General features: G+C 58.1%; 2 protein-coding genes across 2 annotated transcripts; both read right to left on the reverse strand.

The window, feature by feature from the left end:
* Window positions 1-104: 104 nt before the first annotated feature.
* Window positions 105-3,790, reverse strand: CCNB3 (cyclin B3). The gene is made up of 11 exons (XM_088527629.1): window positions 3,713-3,790; window positions 3,557-3,640; window positions 3,326-3,438; window positions 2,925-3,006; window positions 2,471-2,569; window positions 2,223-2,315; window positions 1,792-1,929; window positions 1,130-1,285; window positions 734-883; window positions 319-449; window positions 105-210 (listed from the first exon to the last, which is right to left on the reverse strand). The coding sequence occupies exons 1-11, from the start codon at window positions 3,788-3,790 to the stop codon at window positions 141-143; spliced, it is 1,194 nt and encodes a 397-aa protein (XP_088383755.1). The 3' UTR covers window positions 105-140.
* Window positions 3,791-9,865: 6,075 nt separating this feature from the next.
* LOC104570813 (protein eva-1 homolog C) lies at window positions 9,866-19,131 on the reverse strand. The gene is made up of 8 exons (XM_010217864.2): window positions 19,047-19,131; window positions 15,982-16,181; window positions 12,943-13,066; window positions 12,558-12,710; window positions 11,977-12,120; window positions 11,679-11,750; window positions 10,889-10,978; window positions 9,866-10,262 (listed from the first exon to the last, which is right to left on the reverse strand). Exons 1-8 carry the CDS (start codon window positions 19,129-19,131, stop codon window positions 9,877-9,879), a joined length of 1,254 nt encoding a protein of 417 aa, XP_010216166.1. The 3' UTR covers window positions 9,866-9,876.
* Between the last annotated feature and the right edge of the window lie 1,617 nt (window positions 19,132-20,748).

Genomic DNA, 20,748 nt, shown 5'->3' on the forward strand with positions numbered 1-20,748 from the left:
GAACAGGTACAAAATATTTTATTAACAGTTCTACATTTTTTTCCCCCCTCCCACCCATCCTTTCACAGGTAGTTAAAACAACTGTGTTTTCTATATACAGAGAGCACCTAGCTATTTACAGCCTATGTACAAAGGCAGGGCTAGCTCTTCAGCACCTCCTCCAGCTTCAGCATGTCCAGGGGGGTGGTCTTGGCAACCTCAAAGAAGACCCTGAAAGGAGCCGCAGTGTCTTAGAGCTCAGCCCCAGTCCTGCCACCCCAGTGCCCTCTGCCACTCCTGGGGAGGGAGCAGGCTCAGGGCAGAGCCCCTGACACGCACCTGTGTGAATACTTGGTGTGTACAGCCTTCAGCTTGTCGTGGGGTTGATATGTGAATAGAAAGTTCAACCTCTTCACTAGGGGATGCAGGTCTTTGGAGCAGTAGCCACTGTAATACTCTAGTGTAGGGGTCTGCAAAGAGAGAGCGAGTGAGCAAGGGCTTCCCTTCTAAGACCCAATTATCACCTTCTCCCCTGGCCTAAGCTCCAGCCCCACAAAAATCTGAGGGGAGATCTCCCTTCTCCTGGACAGGCCCCCTATGCACCAGCTGCAGCACAGAGCCCAGTGCCAGCTGAATTAGCATTGCTCCAGCACCCAGGCCCACCCACTGCCATGGCACATCTGTGTCCTGGGGCAGAGCTGCATGCACAGCCCCCAGGAGGGTGCCAGGGCACCACCAGCCACGTGGCACTGACCCAGCCTCCGAGGTTCCTCATGGTGAGCGCCAGGAGCAGGCAGCTGGCGGCCAGCTTGGAAGGGCTCTCGCGAGCGTAGTCGTACTCCTGCAGGGTCATCTCGCAGAGGAAGCGGGCCAGCGTCAGCGTCTCCATGTTGGCACGGGCACACTGCAGCCAGGCAGGCAAGGAAAGGCTCAGCACTGAGCAACAAGCTCCTGGCCTTTGGGGGATCCAGAGCATGGTGCTGCCAGACCTCTGGGCCAGCAGGCAGAAGGGGGCACAGCACCTACCTGGGGGATGCCACGGGTCACAAGCGTTGCCTACTAATGGGAGGGCAGAGGGTGTGCGTGTGCTGGGGGAAGCTCAGGGACACCCCATGGCCCCAACACCAGCCCATTTTCCTGCTGGACCCACCTTGGCAAAGCGTCGCAGGAACCGGTAGGGGATGGGGATGTTGATATCAAACTTGAGCGTGCGGAGGATGCTCATCTCCATGGCAATGAGCTCTTCCCGCTTGTAGGCATCGTCACAGATGTACAGGAAGTCATCCACACATGGGGGGCACCGCTCCTGCCGGGGCACAACCTGCTCAGTACCCTAGCAGCTCATCCTCTCAATGCTCACTGCTTGCAAAAGAGGTACAAAACCTCATGGCTTGCAAGTCCCACAAAGGGCTGCCCTGCTAGGTTCTGAAAGAACTACTGCAGTGTTCAGCGGGTCCCATGCAAACAGGCAGCATTAGTTCATGCTAACCCCAACCCTTACAGTCCACAGCCAAGCTGACCACGCACCAGCTCTAGCTCCTAGTCCTGCTTGCACAGGATTAACCCAGGTATCCTGGTGGTCCCTGGGGTGCATGGGGAAGACCCAGGTCACCTGCAGGCACCATCCAGGCCACCTAGCCTGCATTCAAAGCCCCAGAGAGGTTGCAAATTGTCAGATAAGTCACACTGGCAACCCTCATTAGCAGGGCCTGGTACTTCAGCCATCATCTATAACTCACAGCTGTGGAGGGCTGGAGAAACACAGCCCTTTCTGCCCCTAGCACTTGGATGCAGCACTTTGCAGGGAGTCACCTCAAATTTGGAGGCGATGAGGATGGCTGTAGAGCCAATGAGCTGCAGCTTGTCCCTCATGCTCACCACCTCCACCAGGTAGTGATCCACCAGCTTCACTGCCAAATACAGCGTCTCATGGCTCAGCTCAAAGTTCTCCTGCAATGATACAAGCAGCGTGAAATCACACAAGAGCCAGGCTACCCCTATCCCTCTGCTCCAGTCTGGTTGCCGAATGCTCCGTAAGGGTCAGACTGGTGCCCACAGGGCCAGGTTGGGACTAGGGTCCTGAGGCATTTTCCTCAACCTGATACAGTGGGGAACAAGTCAGCTCTGCCCTGGGAATACTCACAGAAGCCTCTGTCTAAGCAACGAGGCTCCATACGCCAAATGCCCTGAGCCTTGCAGGGGGCTACTCTGAAGGGCTGCGACACTTCCCCATGTCCATGTACCTGCACTTCCACCATCCAGTCCACCAGGATGGCCCTCATGTCCCCACTGATGTCTGGCTGCTTCTCCATGTAGTTGGGGAGCACAAACTTCTCCTGTCAAGGCAGTGGGTGTTAGCGAGTTGCTGCCAAGATGCGACAGGCCGTCAACAGCTCCACTGCTGCCAGGTGCCCAGAGCCTCTGGCTGCTCCCTGGGGGTGGGCAGCCTTGCTGGGGCTCAGCCCCGGCTGCCACCGCACCCGGCACTCACCTCTCTCTCCCGCATATAGTCAAAGATCTCCTTGGCGTACTCAGCACTGGCATAGGGGTCACCCAGCTGCTCCTGGTCTATGTCCTCCACAACCGGAGCCTGGAATCATGCCCCCAGGCATCAGTGAGAGGCAGCTGCATGTGAACAGCTGCCTGTGGGTCACCCCTTCAGGGCAAAGCAGCTGTACATATAACTGCCCTCCCTTGCCTTGCAGCCCCCATGCTGCTTCCCCCTTCTCCCCCCCCCCCCCCCCAAGAGACCTTTGAAGGAAGGTGCAGGAGGGTATTTCCCCAGCTCCTGTCATACTGGGCACATATGTGAGGTTCAAAGCACCTCCTGGTGTTCCAGTGCTACTGGCAAGAGCCACAAGTCTGTGTCACCAGCAAGGCAGGATGAGAGCAGTAGCCAGGCTGAATCCCAGGGTCCCTGCTCTCTCCTTGAGCAACTGTGGTACCTGCACAGGCTCAGGCTCCTCCGGGACAGGAACCTTCACGGGCTCTGCAGGAGGCTCCGTTGGCGGAGTTTTTCTCAAAGACCTGAGCAGGACAAGAGCACAAGTCACAACTGGGAACAAGTCCATTTCTCCCAGCTCCAAGGGCTCTTCCAGCCCCTTGTTGTCACTTCAGCAAAGGTCTCAACAGCTTCTAAAATAGCTCCTGGACCCAAGTGCCCACTGCCTCCTGCACATCCACCTGCAACAGGCAGTGCCATGAGCCCACAGCGCAGCATGCAGGCCACTAGCCCACGTTGCCACAGCTCTGCAGACCTTCTCCATGTCCCACAGGGCTGGGCATGGGGTGCTGACCCCACAGCACCCTCCACCATCCCTGCACGCCATCTCACCTGGCTACTCACTTTTTCTGATTAATCTCATTGTTCTTGGCAACGTCGAGCGCGACGGGCGCCTTCTTGCGTGTCCCAGCTTTCGACACCTCTTTCTTCCCCACCACCGCCTGGGTCACAGGAGCCTGTTAGAGCCAGGTGGGGACAGAAATGAGGGCATGCAGAAGGGTGCCCAGAGCAGGGCAAGGCGGCGAGCCCCTGCACAGGGAGGCAGGCCCGGCACGGGGCACGTGGAGCACTCACGTTGGTGATGTCCCCGAAGGCCGACCTCTTCTTGGGCGCTCCCTGCGGCGAGGACGGCGACCGCTTGGCCTGACAGCTCTCCTCCTGCACCGGGGAGCGTGAGGGACGGCCGTGGCGGCCGCCCGGGGCACCCCGAACGCCCGTCCCCGTCCTCACCTGCTCAGCCTTGCCGTGCTCGGCCGTGGGGCCGCCCTTGGCCGCCCGCGGCGCCTTGGCGTTGCGCAGCACCGGCATCCTCACCCTCGCGCTGCCTCCGGCTCCGCTGCGGGACACGGCAGCGCTCGGCACCGCCGCCTCGCCGCTCCCCGAGCGGGGACGAACCGAGGCAGAGCCCCCAAAGGGACCGGGACCGGGACCGGGACCGGGACCGGGACCGGGACCGGGACCGGGACCGGGACCGGGACCGGGACCGGGACCGGGACCGGGACCGGGACCGGGACCGGGACCGGGACCGGGACCACTCACCTGCGCTGCTGCCGCCGCCGCCGCCGCCCCGGCGCTTTTGAAAATAGCAGCGCTGCGGCGGCCGCCCGCACTGGCCGAGCGGCAGCCAATGAGCGCGCGCGCCGCGATGCGGTTGCCAAGCGCCGGGCGGAGCAGGGTTTAAAATTCGGCCCCGCTGACCAATGGGGAGAGGGCGGCGCCGGCGGGGCGGGGCTAAGGTGGGGGTGGGGGCACCCGCCCGCCTGCCCCGCTCCCATTGGCCGCGCCGCGCTCGGGTTTAAAGGCGCCTTAAAGGGGCCGCGAGCGGCTGGAGCGCGTGGAGGCCGCGCACATCTGGGAGGACGTGTGCCCCCCCCCCCGTCCGCCCCCCCGCCGCACATCTGGCCGAGCCCGACCCCGTCCGTGTCTGTCCGGGCCTCCCCCATTGTACTTGTGTGCCCCCATTGCACATCTGCCTCCCACCCCATTGCATGTCTGTGCACATCTGGACATACCCCCCTGTTGCACATCTGTCTGCGCCCTCTCCTCCCCCCCCAGCTCCTGCTTTGTTACCCGCCCCAGCCCTGCTGTGGCTGCCCTAGCTGCCTCCCCATGAGGGGCCCAACCCACCCCCTGCCCTGCCCTGCCCTGGACTCGTGTTCCCCCTCCTTGGTGCCCTGTGCAGCGCTGGCAGTGCAGCTGAGCCCGGCCAACTCGTTCCACATGTTCCGACCCAACACAACCCTCCGGTGCCCGGCAGCACCGGCGGGCAGAACTCCTGAACCTGCAGGTCTGCCAAGGCTGTCCGGAGCCAGCTTTGCATCGCCCCTCCTCAACCCTCCACTTGGAGGGGGGGCAGCAGGGAAGCAGCCTGGGGGGCTGGGCAGGAGGGTCTCCACGGAATCCCGGTCTCGTTTCCAGTGTGGGATGGGAGCCCGGTAGCTGCCTCCGGCACCCCGCAGTCATGCACTGCACTCCACGTGCAGTGCCAGCAGCTCCCTGGGCCAGACCAGTTCTCCCAGTGTGCTGAATTCCCTCATCATTCTTCTTCCTTTCAGAATGCATTCCCTTGGCTTCCTCACTTAGAAGATCCTGCAATAGCTGCAGGGCTTTTCCCGTGACTGTGGCTTTGAAAGTGGCCTGGAACAACCAAGTTGCTGGCCCCTGCTGCCCTTGGCTCTCATTAAATGCCCGAGTCATAAGGGTGCCGGGATAAGCGCCAGAAGTGGGTCTTGGGTGCACCAGCCTTCTGGGTCTTCCTGCCTCCAATGCCTCGATTTCTGTTGCAAGATCTGCCTTGACCTCAGCCTTCCTGTTGGTACCTCAGATCCCCCAAGGGGCGTGCGTCTCCGAGACCCTCTGCATGCTACGCTCCATCCCTCAGCCCCTGCTGCCATGGTGTTTATTGGCACAGGAGCGTTTGCACGGAGCTGCCAGGCTCCCTGGTTTCCAACTTGCAGTTTTCCAAGCTGTGGCATTCACCACCACCGTGGCAGTTCAAGCTGAAATCTCCATCAGCCTTCTGAGGGAAGGAAAATCAAACCCTATTCCCTTTTATTTCATGTGACTTCCATGTAAACAGAGTCTGGATCGGGTCTGCCATGCTTGTCTGGCTGACGTTTCTGCAGCTGAGGAGTGCAGGAACGTGCTGTCCCCACGAGGCGAGAGGGAGCAGGGCTCTGGCAGAGCAGAGCAGGACCCAGCTCTGAGCTGCATCCCAAACCCACGTGCCCCCAAACCTTGCTGTAGGCAGAGTTGCATGTTTGGATTTTGATTCAGCTGTGGGGCACAAGATCAAACCTGTGTGGGCAGCTCTTGAGATGGGAGTTCCCTTTTCTGTTCTCCAGCAAGTTGGGGATACATCGAGACTGCAGGAGATGCCAGGCGCCAACTGAGCAGTGAAAGCCAGGTCAAACCTGAGGGTATGATCACACACAGAGGGGCAGAGAGGAAGACACCAGCCTCTGGTCCCCTGCACCAATCTCTCCTGGGTCCAAGCTGGGGCAAGATCCAACTTCTTAGGGGTGTTTGCAGAGGGAACCGACTGCAGCGGGTGACCACGATGGCACCTATGTTGCAGCAGAGCCATAACCAGAAGCAGGAACCCCAGGAGCAGCTGGAGCACATAGCGCAGAGGTAAGACGGGCCTGCAGGCCCTCACCTCCATATACCCAACCGAGGGCATCATCAGGGCTGAAGTGCTGCAGGGGGAGCAGAGACAACCCGGCGGGGCTGTGCATCCTCCAGTCCCCACTGACTTCTGCCAGCTGGACATGTGTCTGCACACCAGGCAGCTCGGGGATGTGAAGGACCCGCAGAGGAATGAACCCTCTGGCTATGGAGCAGTCGCCCAGACCTCCCAGGCCAGCGTGGTGTGTAAAGCATGACCACCAACCCGCTCAGCACAGCGGGACCTGAAAAACCACCCACGGCACCCGCTGTGGCCTTGCAAAAGCCTCCCTGCCCACTGCTTCCCCTGGAGCAAACCGACGCGCCCGAGCTCGGCACATGCTGCTCGCGCTGGGAGATGCGAGCGAACGCCCTCGCGCTGCTGCGCTATGCGGTCCCCTCCATGCTCGGCAAGTGGTTCCTGATCACACAACCCCCCTTGGATATGAGGGCTGGAAAGCAAACAGCCCCCCTTGCATTGTAGAACCTTCTGGGCTCCTGAGTTTAAATCAAGCAAATGCGTTATGGCAGTCTCACGGCCAAGTGCCACAGTTGCCCTGCTCAGACTATTTTCTCAGCCACAGATAAGTGAGTGGACCAGGGTTATTTCCTTATAGCACAGCAATAAAAAATGCTCAAACAGGCCCTGTAAACTGCTCCTCACCCTCAGATGCTTGCAAGGTTCATGCCCAACGCACAGGCTGACCCTTGCCTCTGTCCCTGAGCTGGATGTGAGCAGACTGGCCCTGGCAAAGGCAAAAGACACTTTGCTATGGAAGCATCTGGGCAATCCTGGGGGATCTGCGGGTGCTGTGGAACCCAGTTTCCAAGGGCACTAACCCTGCTGACCGTGAGTTGCATGGCAGGATTGGTCCTTGCTAAAGGCAAGGGTAATTTGGGGCACATGTGCTGAGGCACCTCAGTGGCTCTTGCAAGGTCTGTCTGGCAGAAAAGGCATTTGCATCTAGAACAGCTTTGCTCTCCTGGGTGGTAGCATGGCCAAAGGGTGTTCCCAGGCTGGCAGGGCTTCAAAGGTGGCTCCAACCCACTCTGAGTACCTTGAATCCCTGAGCCCAGCCATGGCTGCTGTGACTGCAGCCTGCGGAACGGGCAGCGCGGCAAGGCAGGGACATGGAGACATGGGGACATGTTCCTGGGGAGGCCGGGCTGCCAGCTCGTCTCTCAACTCCTTCCCCCTCTTGCCCTGCCTTGCTAGAGCGCTCAAGTCCCGCTTTAACCTCTGCTTCTGCTGCCTTCTCATTTCTTCCTCGTTGGCTCCCTCCTCTGGCAGTTCGGCTAAACGCATTTCCAATTGCTGGAGCGACACCCTGCAAAATGCTCTGCTGGGCTAAACCTTGCAAAGCTTAAAAGCTTAAAATGCTGCAGGCTAAAATGCTGCTCTTTCCCCTGCTGCAGCTTCCTCTGGAGCTCACAGGTGCGGAGCTCCTGCTGCCACAGATGGAGTGCGCAGGGAGGGCACCTTCCGTCTTATGCTACGTAACCTCCTGATCTGGTGTGCAGAGGTGATGGGGCCAAATGTACCCTCATACAAAACTGGGAGGAGTGGCTGGTACACCAGAGGGTTGTGCTACTTGTCAGAGGGACCTCGACAGACTGGAGAAACTGGCGGGCAGGAACCTCATGAGGTTCTGCAAAGAAAAGTGCTAAGTCCTGCCCTGAGGGAGGAATAACCCCAGGCACTAGTACTGGGCCAACCAGCTCAAGAGCAGCTTTGCAGAGAAGGACCTGGCAGACGAGGGAGGACACAGCAAGTTGAGAAGTACCTGGACTCTGTGAAGTCTCTCCGTTCTTGCAGATACTCAAATTCCATCTGGACATGGTTCTGGGCAACCTGCTGTAGGTGACCCTGCTTGAGCAGGTTGGATTAGATGATCTCCAGAGGTCCCTTCCAACCTCCAACCTCATCCCTCCTGTGGTTTGCCGATTCCTGCAGCCCTTACTGTGCCACTACAAGCCGTGTGCTGCCTTGCAAAGCGGAATGAAGCCCTCAGACCCAGAGCAGCTGTCTGGCACCTTGGGGCCATGTCCAAGGCTACCTAGAAACCCTTCCACAAGGCAAGTGGGGACATGCATTCCAGGACTGCTTACAGGACAGAGTGCCTTGGGCTTGAGAGAAAGAAGAGCAGGGAGTTGTCATTCATGGGATCTTTAGGAAGTGCCTTTCCCCACTGCTGCTCCCATGCTAAAACAGGCCAAACTTGTTGCTCCCCATGGCCCAGAGCCAGAAACAAAAGCGTTAGGAAAGGAGCTGATCTGTGCAAAAAGGGTAAGGATTGCCATTTCATTTCCCTCCATTCTCACCACTATAGTGGCTAAAGATAAATAAAGATTGGTGGCAAGCTCCCATAGGACACAGAGACACCACTGCAAGACAAGGCTGCAACCCACCCTCTGTGTAACCCTTTTTTGGAGGCAGAGTTGGAGCCCAATCTTCTCACACCAGGATGAAGCCCCCCTTGGGGCTAGTCCTGCCCCATGCTGCTCTGCTGAAGGCAGAGCCTGGTGGAGAGCAGGGTCTCCAGGCCTTGCTGCACCCTTGGAGTAGCTCCTATCAACACTCACAGCTCAGCCTTGGCCCTGCATGTGGCAAAGGGTCACCGTGGTGTTTGCAGTGTAACACAGGCAGTTTTCTTGCAGTGTGGGCTGCCCTCATGGGCTTTCACCTGGGGCCCAGCAAGTGGGGCTGGTGGGAGCTCAAACTCAATGGCTTCATTTTGTGACTCAGAGCTTTGCATTTATTTGCTGGAAAAGGCCCCAGCACGTTAGCCCGTTACCTGGAAACCGGAGCTCTCCAGCCAGCCTGGAATAAAAGCAGCAAGAAGGAAATCACAGAGGGACGCAAAGTGAAAGGATTTCCCAGTGTTCACAGGATTTGAGCAAATCCCTCCTGAGAGCTGCAATGCTAAGAGGACATTTCCCTCTTCACCTCCATGCTGCCACAGCTCCCAACAGTGCAACACTCCCCAGGGCACCGGGGCCAAGAGAAACGGTAACAACGATGCTCATGCCAGGCACCTGCCGGCCCCCGTGCTGGCATGTGGCTCTACTGAGTTGCACGTGTAGCCCCTTGCAGCCCCTACCAAGACCATCTTTTCAAGGTCAGTGCTTGTCCTCTCCATATCTTTGCAATTCCAGGACCCTAAGTTGTCATCTCCAGCTATCAATCCAAGCCACGGTGCTGTGGGTGGGAACCAGCACGTGGGAAGCAGCAGGAGGAAATAGATCCTGACAGGCACCAGGGTTTCCCAGGCGCTGCTGGATGGAGAAGGGTTAAGTGCTGCGAGCCAGCAGGCCTGAGCAAGCAGAGAACATGGCAAGAACCGGTTGGTTAAATTAGGGTTAGAGATGTGCTCGCAGGCAAGGAGCTGGCAGCCCCACAAGCCACTCCGTGGCTCCTTATTACCCCGGGAGCACATCTTCCCATGGAGGGTCTGGTCCAGGTTTCCATGCCTCTCCTGGAAGAGCCTTCTCAGAAGGGCTCTCTTGGTGGCAGGGCTGCCCCAGAGCTGCCGAGTGTCTGCCGTGGTCTGGGACTTCCCACGAGCCCGTCCCAGGGGTACCAGCTCCCAGGAGCCCAACGCAGGCGTCCCTCAGTGAAGGGCTGAGGAGCATTTCCTTGCAGGGCATCCAGGTGTCTGGTTCTGCGTTGCCTCCCCCTCCTGCTCCCTGCCGTGACTCATTGCTCTGCAGCCCTCTTCTTCCAGCTCTCACTTGGTGGCCGATTTGATCTTGTGGATGGCGTACGGGCTGGACTCCTTGGGCATCCAGATCTCCTCCCCATGGTGATCCCCATGCTCTGCTGCCCCCTCCATCGCTGCCGTCAACTCGGGGCTGAAGATGTTGTCTGTTGCCCGGTAGGTGCGGGTGAGGCGGCGGAAGGAGGAGTCTGAGGAGCTGTCGTCTGGAAGGTCTTCATCCTGTTCATCCTGCAGCTTGGTTCTGCTCAGCTCTGAGCTTCTTCCCAGCGTTGGGTCTTTGAAAGCCTCCCGCATGTCCTGCAGGAAGGCCATCTTGGGGCTGATGATGCAGAGCAGGAGCATGAGGCCTCCTGAGACGCCGCAAAGAAAATAGAGGCCAGCTGTCTCAGGGATGCCTGGGGGGAGAAGGGCAAACAGAGACATGAGGGTGTAAGCCACCTGTGGAGCCTGCAGGACCTCAGAAACAACCTCCATCACATGTGCAGGAAGAAGAGGAAGGGAGGAGGACAGCAGAGAGGAAGACACCCAAGGTGCAGGGCTGGGGCTAAGAAGGACCCGTGACTGTGGAAGCACCGCCAAGAGCCCCTTTGGGAGAGCTCCAATGGGAGAGGAGGTCCAAGGGCAGCACGACGGGCAGGACCACAGCAGCACCAAGGCCTGAGCAGCAGTAGGGCAGCACTAGGGCACTGTTCAGTCTCACAGGTCATTCAATCTTTGAGCCTCTGTCACATTGCTCCATCTCTCACTGCCTCCCTGATATGGCCATATCAATGCCAAGTGGGCATTCAGTGCTCTGCTCCCACATGTGCCGGCTGACCAGGGCCCAGCCAGGACAGGATGGCTGGCACAGTCTTTCTGGAAGTGGATCTAATCCTGGATTTGGGATCTGACTTGCAAGCCCACAGTGCTGAGCCCCGGTTTGAGCAGGGACCTGAGCCACCCTCTCAAGTCTCTCAGAGCTTCTTGCCCCTCCAGGTCCATCCCACTCCTCGAAGTGCTGTGTGAGAGTCGGGGCACATACCCCAAATGTAGGCAAAAGCCTCCAGAGAGCTAGTAAAAATCATCAGGTCTTCCCGGAGCCTGGAGAACCTGGGCCCTTTGTACCAGCCACCTGCAGCGAACAAGGGGACATGGTCTTAGGGACTGAGACACAAGGCGCTCCCCCATGACCCTTCCCCTCTCCTGGCTCCCTGCCTCCTTCCCAGGGCATCCCTCCTTCCCAGATAAGCTCTCCTCTGCAGGACCCTCTCCCCTTGCCTTCCCTCTCCTCCCCACGCAGACCCTGTCTCTCCCTCTCCTCCTGGGCTCCTTTTGCTCAGCCAAGGACCTGGGCGGTCACCACACAGGTTGTGGACAGCTTTTGCCATGCCGCAGGAAGGCAGCTCCAGGGCCAGGGTCAGCTCAGCTCATACTAGCCCAAAGCGCTCGTGCTGCCCTGCAGTACGTGCAGATGCTCCCTCATCCCTGGATTTAGCGCAGGAAGGGTGGCTTTCCCTTGGGCAAGAGTCAGGCAGGGTTTGCAGACTCCCATGAGGAAGAGGGTATCAAGCCATGGGGGCAACTATGGCATGAGTGAGTCCCTCTGGCAAGGGCATGGGAGCAGTGCTGGACTGAGAGCACCCATGGAGCAGGGTGAAGGATGCAGAGGCTGAACGAGCTGCTCTGGGATCAGCACTGCACCCAGCTGGCTCAGCAGGCCCCAGCCTGCAGCAGGCCCCAGCTCCACAGACAGGACATGGAGGTGTTCACCTGAGCAAGGGTGCAAAGCAGCGCCAGGTGCCCGGGGACGTGCAGAAGCTCCTGGTCCTTACCGTGCGTATAGTCCGAGAGCAGAAAGGGGTCCGAGGTGTCAGGGCCCGCCTCCTCCAGCAGCTGCCTGGGCACTGCAATGAGAGCGGGCACCATTTCAAGAGACTGGCGCTGGTGAGAGCTGGTAGCCATGGCAGCCTAAGGACAGGCAGGGCCCCCCAAAAGGGCACTCCAGTGTCCCCTGCTCATGTGTCCCTGTACAGCGAGGGGACAGCACTGCCCACAGAGCAGGGCCACCGAGCGGGTCCCTTGCCTCCCCAGCCCTGCAGACAGCTTTGGAGCCCCTCGCTGGGACCTCACCGCACGTGTAGGAGACCCGCAGCTGCTTCTTCATGCCGGGGAAGCACGGGTCCCCAAAGGTGGCTCTGTCAGCGGTCACTGTGCAGTTCTCCTTCCGGTGGCACTTCTTGGAAACCCTCCGCAAGGCGTCAGGAGCCAAACACTCTGGAGACACACAGGGGAGAGGAGGGCAGCTGTGTCACCAGCGGGCGATACACAGCAGGGCTTGGCGGTCCCCATAGATGGGACAATCCTGTGCACCAGGAACAAGCTGAGAGGTGCAAAGGGTTTGGCTGCCACCAGCACATCCTGCTGCCCAGGTTTCAGAGAAATGAGGGGCCATCTCAGAGACATTGTGTCCCAAGCGCTGCCAGCGAGGTAAGGCACGAAGGCTGCGCCTGAGTTCAGGCATCCACGGCCTCTCATGCTCTTGAACTCTGAGCGGGCCGCATGTGTGACAAGTTATCAAGTCTGCTCTTGGGGCTTGGCCTTAGCACATGGCATAGCATCCCTATTTCCCTGCACAGTGTGGCTATATACATACAGTGTGACTCTGTGCATGAGTTCTGGCCATGTTTCTGGCTCGCCCCATCCCAGCGTACCTATATGAGGTCCCTCGGTGTTTGGAGCATCACACTCCGGCTTGCCCCGCAGGAACCGTCCGTAACTTGCAGAGTAGATAGCCAGGACGGCTTTGGGCCGGCACTGCAGCCTCAGCTTGTCATTCTCACACACAGTCTTGATGCGATGGTTAGCTGGGAAGCAACCAGAGGGTCCCAATGTGGCTTAAGTCATCCTGAGCCCCTGCCCTTGCTTAGTTCAGCCGCTAGCCCAGAGCTTAGACCATCACTGGACCAGGACTGCTGGATATAGAAGTAGTTTTGCTTTCCTCCCATTTTTGCTCAGCAGAGGAGCTGAGGACAGAATCAGCTGCCTAATCAGTCTGGAAAAGAGCTCCCACCACTGCTTTACCCCCATCTACCTCACCTGGCCGGCACTTGTAAGAAGCAACAAGGTACTTGTGTGTCCCAGGACAGGGATCTGGCCCAAAGACTTGGCTGTGAACTGAGAACTGGCACCATCGTTGGTCCTGGCATTCATCCAGCAGTTTCTGGTGAAGCAAACAAGACAGACATGAAGATGCATGTAGAGTCCTGAAGCTGTTCTCTCCTCTTGCCCCATGGTGGCATCACTAGGCCAGGAATGGCCTCTCACCCCACACGGGTGCCCTGGGGCTGCTCACAGTCCTGTGGCTGCTCGCTCTGTGGGTACCCCGGGTTTGCAGAGCGGCCTGGGGGTGTTCCCTGTGCCCATGCGACTCGTTTGCCAGCCCAGACCTGGGCCATGCACTAGCACAGCACCTTGTACCCCCTGTGCAGGCAGCCCCACTGGCACCGCTCCGCATAACACCCACACGGCCGTGCACGGGCCTGCGGCTCTCCTGCGGCTCCCTGCCATGCGTGTGCAGGCACCCACGCTGGCGCAGCTCCTTGCAACACCCCTGCAGACTCGCGCACCAGCAAGGCCCTGTGCAATGTTTGCAGCAAGCCACAAGATGGGGAAGAGGGGTTCACCCTGCACCCTCTCCCTGCCTGAGTGCAGCTCTGGCAGGTGAAGGTGGCTGGCGGTGCCACGAGGTGCCCATCTGCGAGCAGCCCAACTGGCCCACAGCTGCCCTGTGTACCGGGCCCTGAAGGCACCACTGCTGAAACAGCCTGGCATGCAAGGTGAGACCATGATTTCAGCAATACCGTGCTGGAAATGATGCCGCAGGCTGAGAGGCACCGTGCGTGGGCTCTCCCTATCCAAGTCTGTCCGAGAAATCACTCTCTGACTTGTGCCCCAAGGGTCCCCACACCTGAGATAGTCCCCAGGCCCCATGGCTTTCTTCTCTCTGCTTTTCCTGTCCCATCCCCTTCCTCTCTGCCACACTTAGCTTTAAGACGAAGTGGGTGGATGAAGCTCTTCTTGGTCTTTAATGATTGCCAGACAGCAGAAGTGAAATTTGGGGAGGAAATGCAATTAATCTTAGTCCCCCAAGTCTTCCCTAAGCGGACTCTCAAGAGCATCTTTGATCCCTCCTCTCCAGACTTCCTCCTTCTCTAAAAGATCTGCTTCTGGGCATCCTTCCCCATGTCTGTTTGTTTTCATTCATCTCCATGGAGTGAAGGGAGGCTGGTTTGCACCCTGTGTTTCTCCCAGTGTGTGACTTCCCTGCTGTGCCTCATGCCTGTCAAGCTGCAGTTAGGGGCAGGAACCTAGTGGTGGTGGGCCCTGTTCCGTGGGCCGAGAGCAACCATGTGTGATTGCTGCAGATCAGGGATCACGCTTTTGTTTTACAGCAATGGGGTCATCCTTCAGATCTGGGACGTCTGTCCAAAGACAGAGTCTGTCCTCTCTGACAGGGAACAAGCTGTCCAGCTGCGCTTTGCACTGGAAGGAAAGACAGGAAGGTGTGTGGGGACCAGCTGCAGCTGAGACGTGGCAGACAGCAGCAAAGCCAGACTGGTGTTGCCACCCTGATGAGATCCCTTGACCTTGGTCCTCGTCTGCTCCATCTCCCTGAAAAGCTGAGCCATTGAGCTTGAGCCATGGTGGGATGGAAGAGGGTAGAGCGAGAGGGTAAGTGCAGGTGTCCATAGCAATAGTGTCTACCCACACCTGCTAGGTCTTGCTTCTCAGAGAAGAAGCAATTCCTCTGTGCTGCCTTGCAGCATGAAGTCCAGCCCCTTCCCTTCAGTTGCTGGTGGAGCGAGGCTCTGTCTAGCTTTGTGCTGGGCAAGAGTGGAAGAGAAACACTCTGAGCATCCTCGCATCAGCCACAAGGCAGCAATTGCCACCAACGTAGTGGCTACAGCAATTTGATTTTGCGGTGCTGTGGGTGAGGAGCATTCACATGGACCTTTCCACATTTCCACTGGGAGCCATCACAGGTGGGGAGGATTCCTATGCTATACAGTCCACACAGATCCTGACCATTCACAGCCTTTTACAGTCCTGTCCTTTCAGCTTCCACATCCTGACCACATCCTCCAGCCCATCACACCACATCAAGCCACTTTACACACAAGCTTGGAGCACCCTGGACCAAGATGTTTGCAGCGTGGTTTGCTTGGGAGCCTCCAGGGTGGAGTTTGTGCCACGCTAACAGAGAAATTCTGGCTCTTGCTGAGCTCCTGGAGATATGTGAGAAGCTATGAGGAGATCTGCAGCTGGAGCAGGACCAGGCAGAAAGACCATGTGAGCTAACAGAGTAAGGAATTGGCCTTTCTGAGCCCTCATTCCTCTTCTCCAGCTTCATGCTCTTCTCTCACCACTGTATACATCTTGTTTCACCCTGGTAACCCCAGCCCTAGCAAAAGGCTGTAACAGGAATAGAAAAACAGCACATGCACCTCAGCTGCAAGCCCCTTACCCCATCTTGCAGGGCCTGCCCAGGCCTGGCGTCTCTCCCTGGCTCCCAGCCAGGCCCCCAGCTGCCATGAGTTCATCCAGAGCCCTGTGACCAGCAGGGAAAAGCGGGCAGGCTTAAAGGTGCAGTGTGCTGTGTTGCAGCTGGGCTTGATTTCTCCTGCTTGAGGGCAGGACTGCACCTGGACCCACTTTTGGTTCCCTCAGGATAAGTCAGAACCAACTGTCCTCAGTGACCGGGACACCTGGCTTATTCCCACCCCGCAGGTCTCCCAAGGGGCTAGGATGGTTCAAGTTGCTCTTTGCCCTTCCTGGTGGTTCCTGGTTCCCAGCTCCCAAAGGAGGGAGGCCACTTTGTCTCGTATCATTTCTCAGAAATGCAGCTCAGGATGCAGCAGTGTCTCTCCCACCACAGAATCCTAGAAACTTTCTGGAAAAAATGGTCATTACTGGAAATCTCAGGAATTGATCCTGGCACAGATGGGATCAGTGCTCATAGGAGAGAGCAGAGGTAGTGACATTTGCAGCCATGTGGCCCTAATGGGGATCCCCATAACCTGTGGAGAGGTGCAGTACCATCCCGTGAGGCTGCCCGTCCTGGAAGGTTTTCCTTACCTGCTGGGCCGTGGCGGACATGCATTCGGTGCTCTCCTCGGAGGCATTGCCAGGGTTTGGGCAGAGGTGTGGGCTGGGCACACGGCGCCCGTAGAAGGCGCCAAGGATGCTCACAGTGGTCTTGTGAGGGCACATGATGATCAGCTGCTCCCCATCGCAGGTATGGAGAGTGTGGTTCTTCAGCACCTTGCGCAGGTAGCCTGGCAGGGGACAACGCAGGGAATGGTGGACAGAGCCAGGAAGGAGGTACCCAAGGCCCTGGAGATGGCAGTGCCTAAGTTTCCATCCACTGATGGCAAAGGGGGATGCCCTGGGCAGAGGCACCTTGCAGAAAGATCTATATGCAGTGTTACTGCTGCACATCTGGAAAGCAGTGTAGACCAGCTGAGCTGAGTAGCTAACAGAAACTGGAGGCAGGAAGACAGGCCAGAAAAGCACCTGTGAAAGAATCACATGTGGGCTTATAAAAGGTTTTAAGAAAGTCATAATCTTGTTATAGAGGAGAGAGCAGTGATGGGCCAGGAACCACCAATGTCTGATTTATTCTGCAATGCCCAAACCTCTCTGCTGCACAATGCTGAGCCATGAGCTGCAGGGGAGGAAGGAGGAAGGCTCCAGCAGCTGCTTCAGGCACTGTCCCGCTGTCCCTGCCACAAGGGCAGGAAGCCTGCGAAGCAGCAGGGTGGGAAGGGTAGGGGTCAGGAATCCTGCCATCCTGAGAGCTGCAGCAGCTGCAGAGCTCAGGGACAGCTAATGGAGTTCAAAGCCAGTGAGGACTACCCAGAAGGAGAATTTGCTGTGGGAACAGCAAGTGGCTGGGTTGATGTGACTCAACAGATGACCAAGCAAGAGCTGAGCTCACATAAACCCAGCTCCCAGATTTCTTTGACTGAGAAACCCAGTGTGGTGGTGTAAGCCAGTCCTAATCACATCACCAGCATGGGGTGAGGTCATGCATGGCCCAATACCATGGCTCTGGAAGCTGCAGGAGCTTGCAGATGACTGATCACATGGAGCTTTCTGGTCTAAACTGAAGAAGTATTTTAGCTCATGCCTTTAACTCATTCCTGGGCCAAGTCCCCAGCCAGATGTAAAATAACCAACCTTGTTCTGAAAACTGCCAAGGATGCTCCGAGTATACTCTGTTTGCTGGAAGAGGCCAAGGAATCATGAACAGCTAACATGAGAGGAAGCACAGGGCTATAAGGTCTAAGGGGATGCTGCACTTTGAGACTCTGAGGTGAGGAGAGGCAGGCCCCAGCTAAGTCTCTGCCATGGCATCTGAGTGTTAGTCCACAAGCTCTGCGGCAGCAGGAGGCACTTGAGAAAGAAATCCCAACAAATCAAGGTGGCGGCATCATTAAGCACACAGGACCTGGCACAGTTTATCCATACCATGTCTTCCACTTTCCCCAGTCTCTGAATAGAGATAGATGCAGGAGAGAGCTTGGAAGGCAAACCGGGGATGACGAGGGAAGGGTGACTTTGGTCTCTGCTGTCCCCAAGGCTGCTGCTCACACTGGCAGCACAGGGACTGCTGCCTGGCAGCCAGGCCAAGCTGGGACAGGGGCTGGGTCACAGCGCTGCGCTTCTCCCCGTGTCCGCCTGGACACCCCAGTGCCAGGCTCGGCCACACAAAGGGCCCTTTTCACCTTCTTGCAGCACCAGCACTGACACAAACCCTTCCGCACCGGGAACCGGGGCTGCTCTCCGGAGCCGCCGCCGTCCCTGGCGGACAGTCAGGGCGGGCAGCTGGGAGCTGCTCCTGCCCAAGGGCTAATTTTTCCATGGGCACAGCCAGCTGCTGGCACTTCTCTACCCTTTTCTCTTTGCATTTGCCACCTGTCACAGGAGGCTTCACTTGGGCCATGGTGCCTACAGACGCGAAGGGATGGAAATGGGGAGACGTGACCTTTCTCAGATGCTTTTCTCTCTCTGCTATGTCCTAACTCCCATCCCTGCACCAGGAGAAGCAAGGCTGGCTCTCCAGAGCCCTGCTCCTCCTCTGGAAAGCTTTGAGAAGCATCAAACTGCCACCCAGGGATCGGCTCCCAGATGAACACACAGGAGGGAAAAGCACTAAGACTTGCAGCAACTCCAGGGCTCTAGCAAGGTGCTCCCAGGGAAATGCTCCTGGATCACTGTTACCGAGAAACACCTAAAGCCACTCTTTAAATCTCTCACGAAGGCTCAAAGACTTAAAGACACAGGACACACATCCCTGGTGTGCACGCTCAAGTGCAAACCCTATGCTGATCTCCTCAGGGACGGGAGTTCTCTACTGACCTCAAGGTTTTAACTTGATTTTTATTTGCAAGTTTGGACAAGATTTCCCCCTTGCTGCTTTGCAGAAGGCACCCCATGCCACACTTTGCAGGACCGGCAGTTTTTACCTTAAATCAGAGGGACCCTGCGGGAGGGTGCACTGCCCCACGTCCCTCTGGCAGCGCTGTGGCCGGGCGCTTGCGCAGCCCTCCGTTTCAGGGCAACAACAGCGAGGGGGCTCCGGTGACTCAGCCCCAGTCTCTGGTTATGAAGTTAACTCAGCCCAGATGAAATCACATCCTCTCCCGCCGCAGCCCTCCCTGCAAAGCATCTTGCCGCGCTCCCGTGCGAGGCGGCGTGCGGGGGAAGGTGAATGTGGCAGGCTTTGACCGCGGCTCAAAATACCGTCTGCGCATCCGCTTTCGCTCTCCACCCAGACAAGCGGTTCCTCTCAAGCTGTTTTTTGGCCAGCGGCTGCTGGGCTATCCTGCCCTTGGCCTTTGGGAAGGGCTAACACATGTACAGGAGAACTTTTCGGGTCCCACCTCTGACCTGGGGATAATAAATAGCTAATATACATGTTGTTTTGAGAGCTCAGCGTGGCCTGGGCTGCCTTGCACCCCCTTGGTCCCCATCACACTCTCCTGCGGAGCTCCCCTGGTGCCAGCATGGTGCCCGGAGAGCCCGCCCGGCGCGCACAATTCGAGGAAGCCGCGCTGCCATCCCCACCCTCTCCGGCCGCATCGCCCGGCTGCCAGCGGCCGTGTCCCGGCTCTCCCCCGGACACCAGCCCCACTCACCAGAAAATTCGGGGGCTGCCGTGACCCCGGTGGGAAGGCACAGGAGGGCCAGGGCTGCCGCCAGCCCCACGAGCCGAGGCCCCATGCCTTAGCTGCCTGCGGGCTGCGCTGGCTCCTGCTGGAGAGGGTTTGCTGGTCCCTGGCGTCAGCTGGCTCTGAAGCCGGGGCTGGCACTGTGTGCTGACAAAGACTCACTTCTTTGCCTCGCCAAGGCTCCCGGGAGCTGGGAGGGCGCGTGTGTGTGCACGGGTGCTCGCTAGCTTTGCACGCCAGCCGGGGACAGGGGCTGGGACAGACTGCGGGGATGCTCTCAGAGTGGGGAATGACCCCTGGGAGAGAGGGGGGATTTATTGAGGGAGGTGCTCTGCAGTGCACAGAAGTGGGTGCTGAGCCTTGGGGCAGCATGTGAATAGCTGCTGTCCCTGGGGAAAGTGGCAACCCCTTCCCTCCTCCTTCACCCTCCCAAGCAGAGGTGCAGGTGTTGGCAAGACTCCCGGTGTATCCCTTCCCTTTCTCCCAGCGACACGCAGCCAGGAATCAGGATACGCGCACGCTGTAATCTCCATCTCGCAAACGTCTGGCCATTCACCACTGTACCTGGAAGAGCAGAGCTGCCTGACCTCCTCCTGCAGAAGGAGTCCTTGCTGGAGTGCTCGTTCAGCTGAGCATTGCAGATGTTCTCATCCCCAGTCGAGAGATCCATTCGCTCCAAGGCTGAGGTCAGTGGAGAAGGACAGTGCCGTGGTGCCAGCCAGTGGAGTGAGCCCTGGCACAAATCCTCCACAGAGCTCAGCACTGGGCATCGCTGCAATGCACTGGAATGCTGCAAAGGCCAGTGAACATCTCCTGCATGGGTCCAGAGCAGGACCTGTTTGGGAAGAAGCAGCTGAAATAGGTCCTGAGCTTGTGCTCTTTGGAAAGCAGAAAAACACTGGCCCTGCTCATGGCAGTTGTACAGCACAAAGCCCTGAAATCACTGGCATGCTGGCTTCTCTCTCCCAGCTCTGAGGCCAGCTGTGGATGTCCCTAACTCTAACATTTCCACCTAAGCAATAAGATTGCCACCACCATGGGCTCTTCCCTCAGCTCCAATCAGCTCCCACCACAAGAGCTCTGCAGGGAAGACGGATGAGGAGTTGTAGGAAAAGCAGCCGCAGGGCTCATGGCACCAGCACAGGGCCTCAAGCCTTGTCACCTCCAGCCTGTAGGCTGCCCTGAGAACAGGCCAGCTCCGCATCATCCTCTGTGGGACCTTCCCTGGGGACTGGCCTTGTTCATTAAAACCTGAACTCACTCGTCAGGCAACAAGGGTGCACCAACCCTTCCCCTTTTATGTGACATGGGCTTGGTACCAGCTATGCACTTGGAGAAGAGGCACACCTGACACAGCATAAAACATATCGCTGCTCTCCAGGGCAGCTAGTTTTGTCAGCACCATCCATCCTGGATGAAGCAGCCTTCATCAGCTCCTTCCTCTCTCTCTTCCTCATCTCTTCTCAAGTTAGGACCTGGAGGGCAAGTGCTACAGCTCTGCTTGCCTTAGCCTTGTGGGTGCTGGGAAGCCTGTCTCAGCCAGGGTGGAGCAGCTCTTGCTTCCCCACCATCCTGGGGAGGAAAGCAGGCTAGTCATCTTTCCTGTGAAACGGCCCACGTTCCAGGAATGGGGCCCTGATGGGGTCACCCTTTCCCATCAGCCTGCGAT

Source organism: Tinamus guttatus, unplaced genomic scaffold (assembly GCF_059628265.1).
Source record: "Tinamus guttatus ecotype Peru unplaced genomic scaffold, ASM5962826v1 Tinamus_guttatus_pri_ptg000287l, whole genome shotgun sequence".
In the NCBI taxonomy this organism is placed as follows: Eukaryota; Metazoa; Chordata; class Aves; order Tinamiformes; family Tinamidae; genus Tinamus; species Tinamus guttatus.

Coding starts and splice junctions, on each gene's coding strand:
- LOC104570813 (XM_010217864.2), bottom strand. CDS start 19,131: ATGGGGCCTCGGCTCGTGGGGCTGGCGGCAGCCCTGGCCCTCCTGTGC. Junction 12,711..12,942: donor TTCTTACAAGTGCCGGCCAG/GTGAGGTAGATG, acceptor GTTGCTTCCCAG/CTAACCATCGCATCAAGACT. Junction 12,121..12,557: donor CACCGAGGGACCTCATATAG/GTACGCTGGGAT, acceptor GTGTGTCTCCAG/AGTGTTTGGCTCCTGACGCC.
- CCNB3 (XM_088527629.1), bottom strand. CDS start 3,790: ATGCCGGTGCTGCGCAACGCCAAGGCGCCGCGGGCGGCCAAGGGCGGC. Junction 2,316..2,470: donor ACTATATGCGGGAGAGAGAG/GTGAGTGCCGGG, acceptor CTGCCTTGACAG/GAGAAGTTTGTGCTCCCCAA. Junction 450..733: donor TGAGGAACCTCGGAGGCTGG/GTCAGTGCCACG, acceptor CTCTCTTTGCAG/ACCCCTACACTAGAGTATTA.